At 63.9% G+C, this 18,870-nt stretch overlaps 2 protein-coding genes across 2 annotated transcripts; both read right to left on the bottom strand.

Moving 5' to 3' along the window:
- Window positions 1-568: 568 nt before the first annotated feature.
- Window positions 569-12,433, bottom strand: EIF4B (eukaryotic translation initiation factor 4B). The gene is made up of 15 exons (XM_054807108.1): window positions 12,345-12,433; window positions 7,807-7,944; window positions 6,792-7,000; window positions 4,777-4,893; window positions 4,425-4,479; window positions 3,887-4,030; window positions 3,243-3,353; window positions 2,762-2,941; window positions 2,429-2,663; window positions 2,194-2,312; window positions 1,866-2,079; window positions 1,597-1,664; window positions 1,341-1,428; window positions 1,029-1,101; window positions 569-823 (listed from the first exon to the last, which is right to left on the bottom strand). The coding sequence occupies exons 1-15, from the start codon at window positions 12,355-12,357 to the stop codon at window positions 746-748; spliced, it is 1,842 nt and encodes a 613-aa protein (XP_054663083.1). The 5' UTR covers window positions 12,358-12,433; the 3' UTR covers window positions 569-745.
- A 1,662-nt stretch (window positions 12,434-14,095) lies between these two features.
- Window positions 14,096-18,870, bottom strand: KRT18 (keratin 18). Its single transcript, XM_054807146.1, has 7 exons — window positions 18,252-18,870; window positions 17,570-17,652; window positions 16,206-16,362; window positions 15,964-16,128; window positions 15,432-15,557; window positions 15,093-15,316; window positions 14,096-14,283 (listed from the first exon to the last, which is right to left on the bottom strand). The coding sequence occupies exons 1-7, from the start codon at window positions 18,693-18,695 to the stop codon at window positions 14,169-14,171; spliced, it is 1,314 nt and encodes a 437-aa protein (XP_054663121.1). The 5' UTR covers window positions 18,696-18,870; the 3' UTR covers window positions 14,096-14,168.

Raw genomic sequence — 18,870 nt, forward strand, 5'->3', positions numbered from 1 at the left:
GAAGCGGGTGAGTTTGGGGGACACCCCCCCCCCCCCCGGTGACGGCAATTCTGCTAAAAAAGGAAAAAAACCCTGGAAATGGGTCAAGGTGGGGGCCACAAATCCGGGTTTAGCCCAGGCTGGCGACTGGTGGGGCAGGCACGGGGCGAGGAGGAGGAGGAGGAGGAGGAGGAAGGTGCCCCGGGGGTGCCGATAACTCGGAGGGAGCCCCCGCTCCCCCATCCCCCGGGACCGCAGCCCTACCTTACGCGGAGCTTTGTTACCGACGCGGCGCAGAACCGCTCGGGGTTTGGCTGGCGAGAGGAGGAGGAAGAGGAGGGAGGAAGGCCAGCGCTTCCTCGGCCGCCCCGCGCCCCTCGCCCACCGCATCCTCGGCTCCGGGACGAGGAAAAACCCGCACTCCTCTCGCTCCTGGGGTTAGGTCAATACTTTAAAGGCTGCAGCACCAGGCAAGAGATTCGTTTCCTTTTTTTTTTTTTTTTCCCCCACTGTTTGGGGTTTTTTAATGGGGTTTTTGGGTTTTTTTTTTTTTTGATTTAAAAAGTTTAAGAAAGGTCTCCAGGAGATGTTGAGTTTTAGGTTTTATTTCTGTCTTGTCTGGATAGAGGTTTGGTTTTTTTGTGGTGGTTTTTTTTTTTCCTTTTTTTAATTCTCCAAGCGATCCCAAGGCGGCGGCTGGTCGGGAGACGGCGCAAGGGCCCGGAGGTTTTGTGTTTTTTGTTTTGTTTTGTTTTGTTTTTTTTTTTTATTCGGCGCATTCTTCATCGTCGCCATCATCTTCGCCATCTACTGACAGAGCAGCGTACTTGCTGGCGTGGCTGAACTGCTGGGAGGGAGGGAGGTTGGTTACGGGCCGAGCACCAAAGGGCGCTCAGACCTCTACCGCGTGCAGGAAAATAACCAAAAAAAAACCCCAAACCAGACCCAAAACCGCCCCGGCCAAGAGGAGTAACGGCGGCGTGGGAGCTCACGCCCCAGCCCAAGCGCCCGGTGTCCCCCAAAGCCGCATCCCCCCCCAAAGAGCTTACGGAGGGAGGGTTCTCGTCAAGTTTCTTTGGCTCAGACGCAGGTCGCGAGTCGTGATCCTTTCTGCTCTCTTTCCTGCAAGAGCCGGAGGCCGGTGAGGCGGCACCCGCCGCAGGGACACCCCCCCCCCCAAAAAAAAAAAAAAAAGGGCCGCGGGGTTTGTGAGCAGAGCCCGGGTCTGAATCCCCGCTTCGCTCGAGGGAAGAGGCCGCCCGCGGCGCCGGAGGGAGCGGGATGAACCCTGAGCTGCGGCCGGGGTGGGGTGGTGACGCCCCGATTCCCGAGCTGGGGGTGACACGGCGGGGGACGCTCACCTGTCTGCATCTCCCGGGCCACGGCTGGAGCTCCCGCTCCGCACCTTGGAACCGCTCTCCCGTCCCCCGTCCGGTTTGTTCTCATCTCCTGGAGGGAACAAAACACCGCGAGGTCTCGCACCGAACGCGCGAGCGCCCAGCCGGAGGTTGTCCGGATCGCTGCTTCGGCCCTCTCCCACGCCAGGGGACAGTTTTTGGAGCTTCAGGTGGCAAAGCGGCCGCTCGTAGAGCCGGGAGCGGCTCCCGTGGGTCTCACCTTTCCTGTGGGTGTTTTTCGGGGGTGCCCCATCTTCCACGGGCAGGCTGGGGGCCGTCTGGCCAGCGCTGGGAGGGGGGAAGTAAAAGACGAACAACATCAAGACCTTGAGAAGGAGACACCAACGCCGCGGAGCTGTTCGTCGCCCCGGGACGGGGAATCCTCGGACCAGGGGGACATCGGGACGGAGCGGTGGCTCTACCAACCGCCTGGCACGGGGGAAACCCCGAGGGGGTCAGGACACGTCCCCCCCACCCCGCGGCACTGACCTCGTAGGAGAGTGCTGCTCCGAATCCGAGCTCTGCGAGCGGGCAGGGGGGTTGCTGCTCCGCTTCACCCAGGCGTTCTCCTTGGGCGGGGGCGCGGGCATCACCTTCAGGGGCTGCTTCTCCTCCTTCGGCTTGGAGGTGGGAGAAGGGGCATCGTCCTCTTTGGTGAACGTCTCGTTCTCCAAAGACTTCTCGCTCTCCCTCCTTCGCGTGGCTGCAGGGCAGGGGGGGACACGACACACGCAAACGATCGCAGGGTCACGCGTTGAGCTGCGGGAGGGGTGACGAGTGCCGGGCCCGGCTCGGGGCCACCCTGCTCTCTACTTACTCCTGCCCGTCGGGCCGGTTCCCACAGAGGTGCCGGGGGGCCCCGAGGTGCCGGTCTGCGAGGACTCGCTCCCCGTCCGTGATCGCTCCTGGTTCTCTTCGCTTCGCCAGCTGGGGTGCCTGCGCCGGAGGGGAAAGGGGGCTGATCCGGGCGCTCGGGAGCCGCGACGAGGGAAGAGGGTTACAGGTGGGTTTAGGGCACCCCCAGAAAGGCAGAAGACCCTGCCCCGGCCCACCTCTCTCGGGGTCGTCTCTCTATCCTCTTATCATCCTCCAGCTGGCGTTGCAGCTTCTCTTGCTCCTTCTGTAGCCGCTCTTCCACCTCCCGCTCCCTGGCAGCCGTGTCCACCGGTTTGGCCCCCCCGAAGATGGAGGCAGCCCGGCTGGACTGGGGCGCAGGGGCCACGGAGGTCTCCTCCTCCTTGGGTGCGCTCCGGGGCTTCAGGTTCAGCTTCGGCCTCTGAGTGGGACCTGGGAGGGAGCGGAGACACCAGAGTGAGCAGGAATCCCGCCCCGAGCCGCTCCCAGGGGAGCCGGGGGAGGTCAGATCCCCCCCCCAAAGCCGTTACCTCTGTCCTCGCGGCGGAAATCATCCCGGCCGTAATCATCCCGCGAGTTCCACCTATCCATCCGGTCATCCCGTCGGTCATAGCGGTCTTCGTAGCGGTCACCGCACCCTCGGTAGTCGTCATCCCGGCGATACCCGCTGCCGAAGGCCCTCCTGCCGCTGCCTATCCTGGAATCGTAGCCTGCGGGAGGAAAGGAAACCCTTCCTGCTGAGTCCCGATCCCTCCCGGGCTGGCGGGGCGCAGGGCAGGAGGCCTTCCCGCAGCCCAGCGTCGTCTTAACGCAACGGCCTTAAAACCTGGGCTCCGGTGAGGACTAGAGCAAGGCGGGGGATTAAAGTCACCCAGAAGAGCCCCAGCTCACCTTCCGCACCCCTTCCGCGGTTACAGCGGGGGGAACTGGGCCAGGCTGGGCAACTCGTCTGCCGCGGCAGAGTCTCGCCCTCACCCCCTCCGCCCCAGCAATCCTTCGGGAAGATCCTACCTCGGTCGTAGTCCCTGCTGCGGTCATCGTAGCGATCCCTGCCCCCGAAGCCACGGTCCATATCCCTCCGCGGACCATCACGATACCGATCGTCGTAGCGATCCCGATACCCTGGAGGTGGGAGAAGGAGGGGAGGGGTCCAGCATGAGCGGGGCGGCTCAGAGGAACCCGGCACGTCGTTTTAGGCTGAACGCTCCAGTGACAAGACAGCGGCAAGGATTTTCTTGCGCTCGTTACTGTAGGAGAGTCACAAATCCCTTAACGAAGCAGGAAAATCCTGCTGCTGTTCTCCAGACGGGCGCCCTTACGATAATCCAGCCAGGGAAACAAGCTCCGGGTGGCCGCTCTGTCAGCGCCCGATCAGAGACAGAGCAGAATAAAGCACACCTGGATGTCAAGATAATGCAGATTTTTCAGGGGAAACAACGGATAGGAGGAAGAACTATTCATCTGGAAAGATGCGGCAGATTCGGCTCTGGGCTACGGATGCAGGGGAAGTGACCACCAAATCCCGCAGGAAATCTGCTCGTCAGGGGAGGGGCGGAGGGAAGCCACAGCCCGACTGCTTCGTTAGCGTTCAGATCCCCTCAGCTGCCGTTTCGGGACGGCGGCGGAAGGAACGCGTTATTTTTCTGCCAACTCACTGTCTCCAAAGCTGTCGTCGCCCCTGCGAGGCGGGTAATCGTCAAAGCTGTCGGTGGTGGCAGGACGGGCCCTCCAGTCGCTCTCGAACCTCTCCGAGTCACGGAAGCGATCCCGATCTCTGCCAAAGCAGCGATCGTCCCGATCTGCCGGGGAACGGAAGGAAATTTCAGCTCGCAGGGTGGAGAGCGGCTGTCAGCGGCGAATCGAGCGAGAGCACAACCCAACCCCTCGAATTCACTAGTCTGCGCCAGCAGGAACCGCTGACGCTTTGAAAAGCCCTCGGCCGAGTCAATTAGCGAGCAGGGACAGTGCAGGGGCACGGGACATCGTTAGGTAAGTGCTGGCGGGGAAAACATCCCGGCCGGGCCCTCCAGCCATGCAGGCAGGAGCCAAGCCCGTGCCCCGGCCCGGAGCTCAGACCTGGCGATCCGGGTCGTGACAACAGCGATTCCTCCGTCCTTAGCCAGGCCGATCACCGACCCGGCGCAAGACGTGGTTACCGAGACAGCCGGTGCGAAGGGAAGGTCGCGAGCTCACCTTTATCCTGAGCTTGATCAGCAACATCCACTCGTATTCTTCTGTTCCCTAGAGACTGAAAACAACAGCGAGAAGTCGGCCTTTGCGGCCTCAAGACACACACAGGGGCGAGAAGAGCCGATCCTGCCGCGATGCCCCAGCACGGAGCAGGCAGCTTGTACAACACAGGGGCTGACGGCCTTAAAAAAGCATTTTCTTCCCCATTTAAGTCTTTCTCAAGCAGGGACAACCATCCTTCTACAAGAAGACACTTCTGAATGCATCTCTAGCGCCCAGGGCTGCACGGGAACGCGCCTGATCTGACGGGGGGTGGGTCACGCACCAGCCCTGCTCCGTCAGGGGTTGGACTCACCTCTTCATTGAGGCTCAGAGCCTGGAACAAGGAGTCTATGTCTTCAAACTCAGCATAACCAAAACCTTTCAACCTCTCCGGATTGGTAGGCTCCCGCGGCAAACGTACAGCACTTATCTGCAGCGAGAGAGGAGAGGAAAGCTCTCGTTAAGATTCTTGCTCCCCGACGTTAATACGATGGGGCAAGGATCGAGTTAGCTGAGACCACGCCACCCGTTGCTGTCAGAGGACTGAATAAATCCTCTCGACGATGAGCAGGGAAGAGGGGGTTCAACTCCCCCTTCAACCACGCAACAGGTTCCCGCCACAAGTGTCACCGACGCTTGTCTGGAGGGAGGAATTTGGCCCCGGCAAGAATTCCAGCTGCAGATCTCCAGCGGCTGCAGCGGGAATGGATCTAAGGGCCAGGACGGCTCTGCGCCCCAGGAACAAGGCTCCAGCCCCTGAAGCCAGCAGGAGCCGTCCCTCGGCATCCCGCCGCTTTCGGAGCTCGTCCCAGGCTCCTGAGAACAACCCTCCTGACAACCAGTTTCAGACCCGTTCAGGCGAGACTCTGTGCCTCTCCTTGCTGGATTTCGGTTCCCAAAGCGCGGCTGCTCCCAGGTCGCTCCCCGCTCAGAGGCCCGGGAAGCGGCAGCAGCCTGCGGAGCTCGTTACGTGCCAGCAAAGGGAAAGCACAAATTGCATTCGGACGAGCCGTGCGTGAGGAACCACCGCTCGGACCAGCACCAGGAGAGGCCGGGCAGGGAGACCGAGTGACGGACGCAGAGCAAAAACTGTTCTGCAAGGCCGAGAGCCAGCACCGTGCTTTGCTTCTTACTCTCCTGCGTAGCACCGACCCATCTGCCTCTCAGCTCCCTCCTCCTCCTCGTCCACGAGTTTCACCCACGCTATTACTCTCCGAGGAGGAGTGGATGCTGCCTCAGCAAGCACGAAAGGGTAGAAAAAACAAGATGAAAATAAAAGACCAAGGTAAGCAGCGCGGGGAGCTATCTGCTGCCGTCAGCACGGCTCGCTGCCGCGCGGGGAATGCCGGACTCCAGCTGCATTTCCCAAGCTGACCTTCCGGGAGGGACGCGGCCATTCCTCAGCATTACTTGCTGTCCCTCCTTCACCCTCCCCAAATAACCCAAGGGCCCCAACACTCTTAAAGCTGGGAAAAATCATCTCGTCGGGGCAGTCGCAGTCTCCCCAGGAGCGTCTCCTGCTCTCGGCCACGGGGGAGGACGCATCTTGAGGAAACCCCTCGAGAGGAGCGGACCCAGCGCAGGCTGAACTGGAGCCTGTTGGCAAAGTCTGGGGCACCTCCGTGAAATTAGATTTAAGGGCAGAAAATGACGGACAGGCAGAGGAGGAGGAGAAAAAAAAAAAAAGTGAGAAACAGCAGAGGGAAGGCCGAGCTCATCGTCGCCGGTGCTCCGGCTGCTGGAGCAGGTCATAGCAAGTCTATTTTAATTGGGAATAAATTTAGTTTTCCCCAAGTCGAGACTGTTTTGCTTGCGACTAATTGGTAAGCGATCTCCTCATCCTTACTGCGACCCACAAACATTCTCATCCTGTTTCCTCCCCCTGCCGCGCTGAGGGGGATCGAGCGAGCAGCGGGGTGGGCGCTAGGCACCAGCTACGCACCCTAAATCACCCCGAGATCCGGCCCAACCTCCTCTCTTCACCTGGTTCAACAGGAGGAACACCAGCCGCCCGCTTTAAAAGGGTTCTTGCTCCGTCACCATCATGGCTGAAACAGCAGGAACAGCCGCTTGCTTGCTGCTAGTCAAGCGACTCAACTGAGATCGAGCAACCCGACAGCCGTGGCTGGCTGGAAACCGTCGCTCGCAGCCAGCTCCAGACACGGACGTACACCCCCAGGAGCCAGGAACCGCTTTGGCCGATCCATGGCGAAGCAGGAACCAACACACGGAGTGCGAACGGGGATCGCGGCATCCAAAATCACGGGATTTATGGCCCACGTTACCCCCTGCCCCGCCACCCGGACCGGGCTCTGAGCCGTTACTCACGTTGAGTCCTCTGAAGAAGTCCTTGATGGATTCTTCCGTCACGTCATAGGGCAGGTTTCCCAGAAAGGCCGTGTAGGGGGGGGATTTCGGGAGGCGGCTTCTGTCTATGTTGGGTTCCCGAGCAGCCCGCGGGGCGGTGGGCAGGATGGAGCGGTCGATCGGAGGGGCCCGGTACACGTCGTCATCGTTACTGTGCCAAGTGGTAGAAACTAAAGAGAGAAATTTGGCAAATCACCCAAAACCCACTGAACTAGAGACCGGTTACTGCCAACGCGGCACGGTGCCGCGTTACGGCTGAGGAGCTGCACGTTAAAGCCCCGAAATTCATCCGGCCGAGCTGTCGGGCAGCCCAGCATGAAAGAAGCTGCCCAAAAGGCACCAGCAGCCCCCAAGGAGAAACCGAGGCAGACTAAAACCGCAAGGGAGAGCGACCGTTTAGTCCGGCAACCCATTTAATAAAGCATTAAACCTTCCCCGGATTAATTCCCATTTGAATCGCAGCCCGTCTCGTGGAAAAATACCAGGGCTTCGGTGAATCTGCCCACCCTCCGCTCTCTCTGCTCTGCCTCTCGGTTACGCCGACAAAAAGCTCTTTATGCCACTTCTCTACCGCGCGTGGGTGCAAATCTCCCTCCCCTTCACCAGACTGTCAGTCTCAGTCCTAACGAGAACTCCGTTTGCTCTCCGAGCTTAATTACTGCCCAGAAAAGAAACAATCAGCAAATTTCCCAATGTTTGGGTGTGTCGTTCCGGGTCACCGGCTGTTCACGGGTATGACCAAACCCGGAGCTGGCAGCGGTGCGGTTACCAACGCTTCCCACTCGGTTCTTCCCCCTGCAGCGGCGTAAGAAGGGGAAGGATCTACGTGCAGACAAACTGCCTCCGCAGCCCTCAAACCCCACGAGGAAGCCAGAAGCAAAAAGCTGCTTCTTTTAACGCCGCAGGCCGAGAGACTTCTGCTATCGGTGTTTGATCTGGGAGCCGCGGACTCCCGCAAGCCGGGCAATGACAGTACCGTCTCCTTCCAGGTCATCTGTCTCGTCGGCCCAGCTGACGGGTTTGGGGATATAGGTAGGGCCACCGCCGCCGCCACCGTCCTCTGCCAGAAAATCCGTCAGAGTGAGGGTCTTGCCCTTCTTGGCCTTCTTCTTAGCTGTTGGGGAGAGAAAGAGAGGAGAGGGGAGTGAGCGACGCCCGGGAACGGCCTGGTTTGGGCAGGGTGGGGAAGGAGGGGCGGCCGATGGGTGCGATCGAGAGGTGACACGAGTGACCGCAACGCAGGCGCCGGCCATCCCATCCCGATTTATTTTCTACTTCCAAAGGGATAACAGCCGCAAATTCAGCACAGCCGAGAACTGAGGCTCCCATCGCTTGAAGCACGCTCACGCTTCACATTTCGGGGGTCAACCGTACCCACAAACCTCCCCGGGGGCTGTTTATTTTGGGGGAGGAGGCAGTAGAGGGAGAAGCCACCCCACTTCCACCCAGGCCACAAGCAGGGGACGTGGCGGAGCACGGCACGGCAATCCCACAGCCGCTGGGATCCCTCCGGCGCCAGAAGCCGGCCGGCCTCGCCGACATCTTAACGAATCTCCCAACTCCTCCAGCTCGGGGAGGTTTTTCGGCTCTGCTGGAGCTGTGAGGGGCCAGAGAGCATTTATTCATCGAGGCTTCGCCATCTCCCGAGGAAGTCGGGCGTCGCAACGGGCTGCGACACCTCCCAGTGGCGCCGGGGAAGCCGGGCTATTTTTAGGAAGGCGGGTTATGATGCAGTTTGCAAAATTCAGCTTTTTTTTTTTTTTTTTTTTTCCCCCTTGCGGAAGGAATTGCTGCCCCCCTGCGGCGTTGCCGGCGAGAGCAGGGGCCGACAGCGCCTTTACCTGCAAAACCAGCAACTTTATCTGCAAAAATAGCACCTTTATCTGCAAAAATATTTCTGGGCAGAGCACCGGGGGAGGCTCAGGCACCCCCAGTGACTTGGGACACCCCCTCCGCAGGGTTTATAAGCCAGGAGAAAGAAAAGCCTTAAAAGATACTATAGAGACAGCAATGCAAAACCCACTAATTGCTTTTGAAAACACGCGCTCTTATCTTCGTTAAGAAGAAATAATAAACTTTGGGACTGCTGGACCTCACGCAGATAATCTCTAACCAGGCTGCTGGCCGGGGAGTGTGATAATTAACCGGTGAAGCGTCGCAGCAGCCTTAACGAAGATAAAAATGACAGAGGCGGGAGTTTCGCAGGCTACTCGTTTGCCGTCTCTAATTAGCCGACGCTCGCCTGCCAGCGCTCAGAGCTGAGGGATTGCTCACCAAACGACGCTTAAAATGGTTTCTTGCACAGAAATCGCTGCACCAGCATCGATGCAACAACCGCCAGCGTCTTCCAGCAGAGAAACGAGAGGGTGAGAGGCTCCAGGTACGGATCGACCGCCCGTGCGTGACACCAGGCCCCAGTCCTGCTTCCAAGCCCCCCAAATCCTCATTTTTGGGGTCCTGTTCTTCCCCTTTGGTCTCAGTCCGGGTTTTAAGGCAGCACAAAACCGTACCCTGCTCTCTCAGCCAGGCGCTGGGCAGATGCAGCCATCCTGCCCTCCCGAACTCGCTCCCACCGTCTCCAGGAGCTCCCGTTCTCCCGCGCTCTTGCCAGATCTTTGTTCCCAGCATCCACTGAGACCCCGCAAGGGACAGAGAGCTGAGCCTAAAAATGACCCTTTACCCCGCAGTACGGCCAGCTTCACCCCCAGACGCGTTATCCAGTCCCACTCCCATCCTCCCCTTAACCACCAAAGAGCTGCCTGGGCCGTACCCACACGAGCCGAAGAACTATTAGGGCAGAAAGGTCCCCCAGCACCGTCTCCTCGAGCCCGCAGCCTCCCCGGGCAGCCATCGCTCCTTGCCAACATCTCCCGGCCTGCTCGGCTCTTCCAGCCCGTGGTTCCGCTCTGAGTGGTTTCGGTAAAGCCGCGACGGCCGAGCGATGCGGAACGGCACCGACAGCAACGGGGAGACACGGGGCGGCCGCTCTCCCCGGCTCCGAGCATCGCCCCTCTCCTTACGGCAAGACCCTGGTCACGCTCTGGAGAAGACCCTGGCAGCGCTCGGTCGTCTTCTCGCACCTCCAGCCGCTTCCCGCTCCCACGGGCATCGCAGCCTTGGCTTCGGGACTCCGGGTGACGGGAAAGGCTTCCCCCAGGAGCCCAAACACAGACGGAGCCACCCTGGGGGGGGTGACCCAGCGACACTCACACCTCTTGCCCCCCCGAGCTCTCCCTGGAGCTGCTCCACGCCGGTCACAGAGCAGGAGAAATGGTTTCTGACACCCCCGGAGAGCGGGCGGCACCCCGAGGACCCTGTAAAGCCTGGCAGAGAGCTCCGATCCAGTTGAGAAACACCTGACCTCAGGGGGTGACACCTTCCAGCCCCCCAGGGCTGTGTGAGCGGCTGTATCCGAGAGGGTGACAAGCTACAGGCGCTGCCCAGGGGCCTCACCAACCCCCAGGAGCCCCCTGGGGCTTCTGCCGCCAGCTGCAAGCATCGCTGGGTCCCCCCAAATCTTGCCACTGGTTTTCAGGACAGCGAGCCTTTCCGATCTATCCATAGGCAAAGGCCAGAAGCCATAAATCCGGTCAGCCCTTTGGAACAGCTCAAGCTCCGTTTGCCAAGGGGAAACTCATGGAAAGATGACGTCAGTCCCGGATAAAAACGCTGGGAGAGCAGCAGCGGCGGTGACCGCCTGGAAAAAACGAAGGAGAAACACTCTCCTGATGGAGATGAGAGCTGTTCCCAAGGAAGGGACGCTGGGCGGCTTTTCACCTTCCCCAGCACGCCATAAACGCTTCCCAAATGACACCGGATCTGCTCCTGAGCGGCCACCGGCCTTGGAAAACCGGCAGGTTGGGTTCGCTCAAACGGCCACTGAGTCCCGGGCAGGAGGTGACGGCGCGAAGCAGCTTCTGTCGCAGGATAACGGCGTCGCTCTGGGCAAAATCTGCCCCTTCCTCCTGGTTTTAACCCTGCCGAGGGGCAGCCGAATCCCCCCCCGGCGAGGCGCTGGGGCTCGGTCAGCCTCCGCGCGTGGTTTTTGACACAGAACAGGGCACGTGGAACCCTGCGGAGAGTCCTGCGGCCACGATCTGCGCCCGACAACCTCCCCCGTACTCAGAGCCCCCGACGCATCGCCAGGCCGGGCCCCCGCGCTGCTCCGTGGGGCTGTCTGGGGTCAGATCAGCGATGCCCACCCCGCGCTACGGAGAAGGGCCAAGGCGCTCGGCATCAACCCTCCCATTTCAAAGCATGACGGGGCTGTTCGGCCTCGCTGCAGCTTTACGGGCCCAGACGGAGCCCTCGCCTTCTGGCAGCGGGCAGGCAGCAGCGTCCCTGCCCGCCACGACACCAACCTAAGCTCTCTGCCCCGGTTTAAGGTTTCCCCTACGTGCCAGAGCTTCACCAGGCTGACGTCCATCGCGGTGCCGCGTCTCAGCCAGCCACGAGAACACCAGCTGGGGAAACCACAGAGGGTTTTTTTTTTGGGGGGGGGGAAGTGAATAATTTCTGCATTTCCCCCCCCCCCCCCGCACCGGGCTCCAAATGGCGCCCGCAGCTGGAAGAGAGCGGCTCAGTCCCCGAGGGGCAACGTTTTCGGGCTGCAGGGAGGGCGATGCTCTCGCTCTGCGGTGGATTTATCAACGGGGGTGGTTTATTTGGGGGAAAAAAAGAGTGAAAAATGGCTCAGCGGGGGTTCGGCCAAGGAAAGAGCCGCCCCCACGGATGCCTGCCCGGCTCCTGCCTGCACCGAGCGCTGCCCGACCACCATCTTATGGAGAATCACCACCGGGAGCAGCAGCAGGCGCGGGGGGGACCCGGCCGGGGGTGGGGGGGTTGTCCCGCACAGCGGCTCCGCCGCCCCCCGGGTGACCGACGAGCCGTTCCCCCCCTCCCCCGCCCCGTTTGCCCGGTACCGGCGGCCGCAAGGAGACTCAAGGGTACGCGGCGGCGCTCCGGGCCCGGGAGGAGGGAGGCGGGGCGGGGCTCCAGTGTCCCCCCCCCGGGGCCGTGGCCCCTCCCGGTGCCGCCCCCCCCCCCCCGGTACCGGCCGCCCGACCGCGTGCGCGCCGCGCACCCACGTGGGTGCCGCCCTGCCCTGCCCTGCCCCCCCCCCTCCCCGGCCCGGGCCGCTCCGCGCCTGCGCAGTGACGCGGCCGAAGGTTCCATCTGGTTCCCCCCTCCCCGCGTCGGACGTCAATCACCGCCGGCGGCGCGCGCCCCCCCACCAATAGGAGGCGGGCGGGGGAAGCGGCCGCGCGCGCCGTCCCTCAGGGGGCGGTGTGGGGGAGGGGGGGGGGCCCGGTTCTCCTCCTCCGCTGCCGCCGCCGCCACCGCGGCCCGGCCCGGCCCCGCCGCTGCCGCCCGCCCCCACCACCACTCCCCCACCCCCCCCCCCCCCCCGGGGAGCGGCGGCGCCCGGCGCGGTCGTGGCGGGGGGGAGGCCCATCGGGGCCGGCCGCGCTCCGCGGAGGCCGCCGGGCACCGCCGCCGCCGCGCAGCGCTCACCTGAGGCCGCCATGTTGGGAACAGGCAGAGAAGGCAAAGGACCCGGATGGCGCCGTCACGTGACTATGAGCGCCCCGCCCCTCCGGAGGCGGGGCCGGGTGGGGAGAGGCTGATTCTGCGCTTGGCGGCGCCGCCCGCGCCGCGATCGTGCGCTGGGGCTGCCGTGCAACGCACCACACCCCGCGTGCAAGGCACCACGCCCCGCGTGCAACGCACCACACCCCGCGAGCACCGCGAGCCTTGTGCAATGCACCAGCACCCTCCGTGCAAGGCACCAGCACCCTGCAAGCACCACGACACTCGTGCAATGCACCCGCACTCTCTGTGCACCAGCACCCTCCGTGCAATGCACCAGCACCCTGCAAGCACCACGACCCTTGTGCAACGCACCAGCCGCCCCCAGAGCACCGTGACCTTCGTGCAACGCACCAGCACCCCCCGTGCGCTGCCAGCCCTCGTGCAGTGCACGCCCCCCTCGTGTGCGTGGCTGGGCACGCCGTCCCCCCCTCCCTGCACGCCTGCAACGCACACTCCCACCCTGGTGCACTGCCTTGCACCCCCTGCCTTGCACCCCAGCTTTGCAGGCTGAGCCGGGGCCCGGCCGTGGGTCACGGCCGTGGGGTGCAGATCACCCCCTCCCCCCCCGCCCGGTCCCCCCGTGTCCCGGCCACCCGTGGGGCTCAGCCCCGGGCTGACGGCCGCAGGTCGGGAACGGCCCCGGTGCGGGGGGGGGGGGGGGAGACTTTGGGGTCCCTCCAGCTGCTTTGGGGGGGTGGGGAGATGCCTCGGGGGACCCCGACGTGAGGGGGGGACGGCGGGGGGGCCATGCCCGTGGGGGCAGCTCCGTGGGGACGGGGACAGCCCGGTCCCGTGGGGGCAGCGGGGGGAAGGAGGGAGCAGGGCTGGCTGGCTGTCGGGCCGCCCCCCGCCCTCTCCCTGCACCCAGCCCCAGCCCCCCCATCCTCCTCCAGCTGGACGCACATCTGGCTGCCCGGCTGGACGCACATCTGTCTGCCCAGCCCTCTGCACATCTGTCTGCCTGGCTGGCTGCACATCTGGCTGCCCGGCTGGACGCACATCTGGCTGCCCGGCTGGCTGCACATCTGGCTGCCCGGCTGGACGCACATCTGTCTGCCCGGCTGGCTGCACATCTGTCTGCCCGGCGGGACGCACATCTGGCTGCCCGGCTGGACGCACATCTGTCTGCCCAGCCCTCTGCACATCTGTCTGCCTGGCTGGACGCACATCTGGCTGCCCGGCTGGACGCACATCTGTCTGCCCAGCCCTCTGCACATCTGTCTGCCTGGCTGGCTGCACATCTGGCTGCCCGGCTGGACGCACATCTGGCTGCCCGGCTGGCTGCACATCTGGCTGCCTGGCTGGACGCACATCTGGCTGCCCGGCTGGACGCACATCTGTCTGCCCAGCCCTCTGCACATCTGTCTGCCTGGCTGGCTGCACATCTGGCTGCCCGGCTGGCTGCACATCTGTCTGCCTGGCCCTCTGCACATCTGTCTGCCCAGCCCTCTGCACATCTGTCTGCCCGGCCGTCCCCCCAGCTGTCCAGCTGTGTGGCCCACTGTCCACGCACCCACCCACCCGTCCGTCCCTCCATGCACCCACCCCTCAGCACCAAACCGCCCACCCGTCCACCTGCCCCCCCGTGCCTCAGTTTCCCCTCTGGAGCAGCCCCCCGTGGCCCCAAGCCCGGTTCCCTCCCCCAGCAGAAGGAGACACCAGGACAGAACATCTCAGCGGGGGCAAGGAATCGCCATTTTATTGGGGGGGGGGGCTCGGGGGGCCCCCCCGGGGCGGGGGGGGGCCTCAGTACGCCCGCACCTTCACCTCCTTCGTCTCCGTCACCACCTTGCCGTCCACCACCTTCTGCGTGGTCTTCTGCGTGGTGGAGGTGGTCTCCTTCTCCAGGGCGTCCTGCAGGCTGCGGGGCGGGGAAGGGGTGGCTGAGGGTGCTGGGGGGCACCCCGGGGTGTCCCCTCCCCGTGCCCGGCTCCCGCTGGACGTGTGTGTCCCCCCCCTTCCCCAGCGGCACCCCAAGGTGACGGAGCTGGAGCATCCTTGAGCCTCGATGGACATCCCGTCACCCGGGGCTCATCCCGGCTGGATGCCACCGCTGCCCCCTTCCCGCCCCAGGACCATCCTGCGGAAAGGAGCTGGGACATCCCAGCACCCGGCTGGATGCCACCGCTGTCCCCTTGCTGTCCCCAGACCATCCCGAAGGATGGGACCCGGACATCCCATCGCCCAGGGTTCATCCCAGCTGGATGCCACCGCTGTCACTGTCCCCTTCCCGCCCCAGGACCATCCTGAAGGATGGGATCCGGACACCCCATCACCCGGCGCTCATCCTTTCTGGATGCCACCACTGTCACTGTCCCCTTCCCACCCCAGGACCATCCTGAAGGATGGCACCCAGACATCCCATCACCCGGCGCTCATCCTTTCTGGATGCCACCACTGTCACTGTCCCCTTCCCACCCCAGGACCATCCTGAAGGATGGCACCCAGACATCCCATCACCCGGCGCTCATCCTTTCTGGATGCCACCACTGTCACTGTCCCCTTCCCACCCCAGGACCATCCTGAAGGATGGCACCCAGACATCCCATCACCCGGCGCTCATCCTTTCTGGATGCCACCGCTGTCATGGTCCCCTTCCCGCCCCACGCCCACCCTTCGGGCCGCCCCCCTGGTGTCCCCCCCCGTGTCCCCCCAGCCCGTTCCCAATACCTGAACTCCTCCCCTCCCTCCAGCAGCTGCCGGTAGGTCGTGATCTCGGCCTCCAGCTTGCTCTTGACGTTGAGCAGCGCCTGGTACTCCTCGGCCTGACGCTGCAGCTCGTTGCGCACTTGCACCAGCTCCGCCTCCGCGCGCAGGATCAGGCCGTTGAGGTGCTCCATCTGCATCCCGTAGCGGCTCTCCACCTCCAGCAAGTTGCCTTCCAAGCCGGCTTTCTGCGGAGCATCGCGCCGAGGTTGGGCGAGGGCGGTTGGGTGACCCCGTGGGGCTGGATGGTTTGGGGGTGGGGATGTGGGGGGGTGATGTCATTTTTTTTTTTCAGGGGGGCACCTGGTTGCGGAGGGACTCCAGGTCGATCTCCAGGGTCTGGACGGAACGGCGGAGGTCCACCACGGTGCTGCGGGCTGTGTCGACGTCCTTGCTGCTCTGTGTGATCTCGATGGTGCTCTCGGTGATCTTGGGGGACGCGTACGTGGTTTGGGGGGGGGTGGGTGTCAACGCCTTGGCCAGCCCACCCTGACCACCCCAACCCGTGGAGGGTGAAACCCCCAGGAAGAGCAAACCCCAAGGAGCGGGGTCCCACACGGGGTAGGGGACCCCCCAGGGTTGGACCAGGACCCCACTGGGTCAAGTCCCCCTCGTGGGGTGCCTTTGGGGAGCACCCCGATGTCAGAGTGGGGACACCCCCCCCCAGACTGGGGTTCCCCCTCGTGTCGGGACCCTCAGATGACCACCCCACTGAGCCGGGGGCTGCCCCCCCCTTGGCTTGATGTCCCCACTGGAGCATCACCCCAGTTGCCTGGGGACCACCGGGGCCCCCTGGGGTGCAGGTTTGGGGGGGTGTGGGGGGGTGTGGACCCACCTGTTTCCCCCATTGCTTCTCCAGGTCCTCCAGGTTCTTCTGGGCCAGGGCGTCGTACTGCGCCCGGATCTCCGCCATGATCTTGCCCAGGTCCTGCGACTTGGGCGCGTCCACCTCCACCGTCAACGCCGAGTCGGAGACCTGGGCCTGGAGGCTCTTCACCTCCTGGGGGGACAACGAGGGGCCGGTGTCAGCGTGGGGTCCCCACCGGCCCCGGACACCCCCCCCAGCTCCATCCCTACCTCCTCATGGTTCTTCTTCATGAAGATGAGCTCCTCCTTGAGGGACTCGATCTCCCCCTCCAGCTGCATCCGGGCCATGTTGGTGTCATCGATGACCTTGCGCAGCCCGGTGATGTCATTCTCCACCGAGAGGCGGATGGCCAGCTCCGCCTCGTACCTGGGAACACGGCGCTGAGCGGCTCCGTCCCTGTCCCCATCCCCATCCCTGTCCCCACCCTCGTCCCTCCCTGTGTTCTTAGCCCTGTCCCAGCCCCATCCTCATCCTCCTCTCCATCTCCAGCCCCACCCCATCCCTCTCCTCATCCCCAGCCTTGTCCCTGTCCTACCCCCACTGCCACCTCCACCCGGCCCCGGCCCTGTCCCCATCCTGTCCCCATTCCCACTCCTCTTTCCATCTTCTCCTTCTCCCCATCCCCATTTCCATCCCCGACCTGTCCCTGTTCCCCTCCCATCTCCATCCCCACCATGTCCCCATCTCCATCCTTGTCCCTGTCCCCAACCCTATTCCCATCCGCATCCCTGTTCCTGTTCTTGTCCCCATCCCATCCCCATCCCCATCCCCATCCCCATCCCATCCCCATCCCATCCCCATCCCATCCCCATCCCCATCCCATCCCCATCCCCATCCCATCCCCATCCCATCCCCATCCCCATCCCCATCCCATCCCCATCCCATCCCCATCCCCATCCCATCCCCATCCCCATCCCATCCCCATCCCCATCCCATCCCATCCCATCCCATCCCCATCCCCATCCCCATCCCATCCCCATCCCCATCCCCATCCCCATCCCATCCCATCCCCATCCCATCCCATCCCATCCCATCCCCATCCCATCCCATCCCATCCCCATCCCCATCCCATCCCCATCCCCATCCCCATCCCATCCCATCCCATCCCATCCCCATCCCATCCCCATCCCATCCCATCCCATCCCCATCCCATCCCATCCCCATCCCATCCCCATCCCATCCCATCCCATCCCCATCCCATCCCCATCCCATCCCCATCCCCATCCCATCCCATCCCATCCCCATCCCATCCCCATCCCATCCCATCCCATCCCATCCCCATCCCATCCCCATCCCATCCCCATCCCATCCCATCCCATCCCATCCCATCCCCATCCCATCCCCATCCCATCCCCATCCCATCCCATCCCATCCCCATCCCATCCCCATCCCATCCCATTCCATCCCCATCCCATCCCATCCCATCCCATCCCCATCCCATCCCCATCCCATCCCCATCCCCATCCCCATCCCATCCCATCCCCATCCCATTCCCATCCCCATCCCACCCCATCCCATCCCCATCCCATCCCATCCCCACCCCACCCCATCCCCACCCCATCCCATCCCTCACTTGACCCTGAAGTCATCGGCCGCCAGCCGCGCGTTGTCGATCTGCAGCACGATGCGGGCGTTCTCCACCGTCGCCTCGAAGATCTGGGGGGGACACGCACACCACACGCACACCACACGCACACCACACACACGCACACCACACACACGCACACGCACGCCACACGATGACACACACACGGACACGGCGTCACCACCGGGGCACGGGGACCCCCCCGCCGCCACCCGCCCGCGCCACCGCCCACGTCACCCAGGCAGGTGCCACCCTGGCAGCCGCCCGGGCTCCCGCGGGGGGGGGGACGGGACAGGACGGGGAGGGGGGGGACCTTGCCCCGGAAACGCAGCCATAAACCGGGGCGGGGTTCACTTGGGGGGACCCAGACGTCTGGGACGGGCTGGGGTGGGTCCTGGGTGACCTCGAGCCGAGAACACGGTGCTGGGGGGGCCGTGGGGCTCGTTTGCCTAACGAGGGCGGTGTCGGACCCCCTCCGACACCACCTCGCCCCGTGCCCTTGGTCACGTCCCTTCGTGTGTCCCCCCCCAGCCCCGCAGAGGTGACGTCCCTGACCTTGGGCTGCAAAGTTCACCCAGCCCCACCACCACCGCGTTAATTAATGCTTAACCCCGGGGTGCCACCAGCCTTGGGGACCCCTCCACCCTCCCCCCCCCCGAGGGGACCCCACCTTGTCCCGCAGGTCCTCGATGACGTCCCAGTAGTGGCCCCAGTCCTGGGTGCTGGGACCTTTCTTGGCCATGAATTCCCGGATCTGGACCTCCAACCGCCGGTTCTCCTGCTCCAAGCTCCGGACCTTCTCCAAGTAGGTGGCCAAGCGGTCGTTGAGGTCCTGCATCGTCTCCTTCTCGTTGGCCACCATGCCAGAACCCGTAAGCAACGTGTTGCTCCCAAACCCGGCCCCATAGCCGGCCCCATAGCCGGCCCCATAGCCACCACCAGAGCTGGTCAAGCTGGTGGTGCGGGTGACGGAGATACGGGAGCCCGAGCCCCCGGCCCCGGCGTAGACGCTGGCCGCGCTGCTCAGAGGGGCGAAGCGACGGCTGGAGCCGATGCCGGGGGCGACGCCGGAGCGGTGGGAGCTGGAGTAGACGCTGCTGCGGGAGAAGCTCATGGTGACGGCGGAGCCGCAGGAGTGACGACGGAGCTGGACGGACGGGTGGACGGACGGACGGACGGGCACAATTTATAGCCAGGAGAGGCGGGGAGGGAGGGTGGCCCCACGGCACGGCCCCACGGCACCTCCCCACGGCCCCGCTCCGGGCCCCTGCACCGGGGAAGGTGGGGCC

This window comes from Grus americana, chromosome 31 (assembly GCF_028858705.1).
Source record: "Grus americana isolate bGruAme1 chromosome 31, bGruAme1.mat, whole genome shotgun sequence".
Lineage (NCBI taxonomy): Eukaryota > Metazoa > Chordata > Aves > Gruiformes > Gruidae > Grus > Grus americana.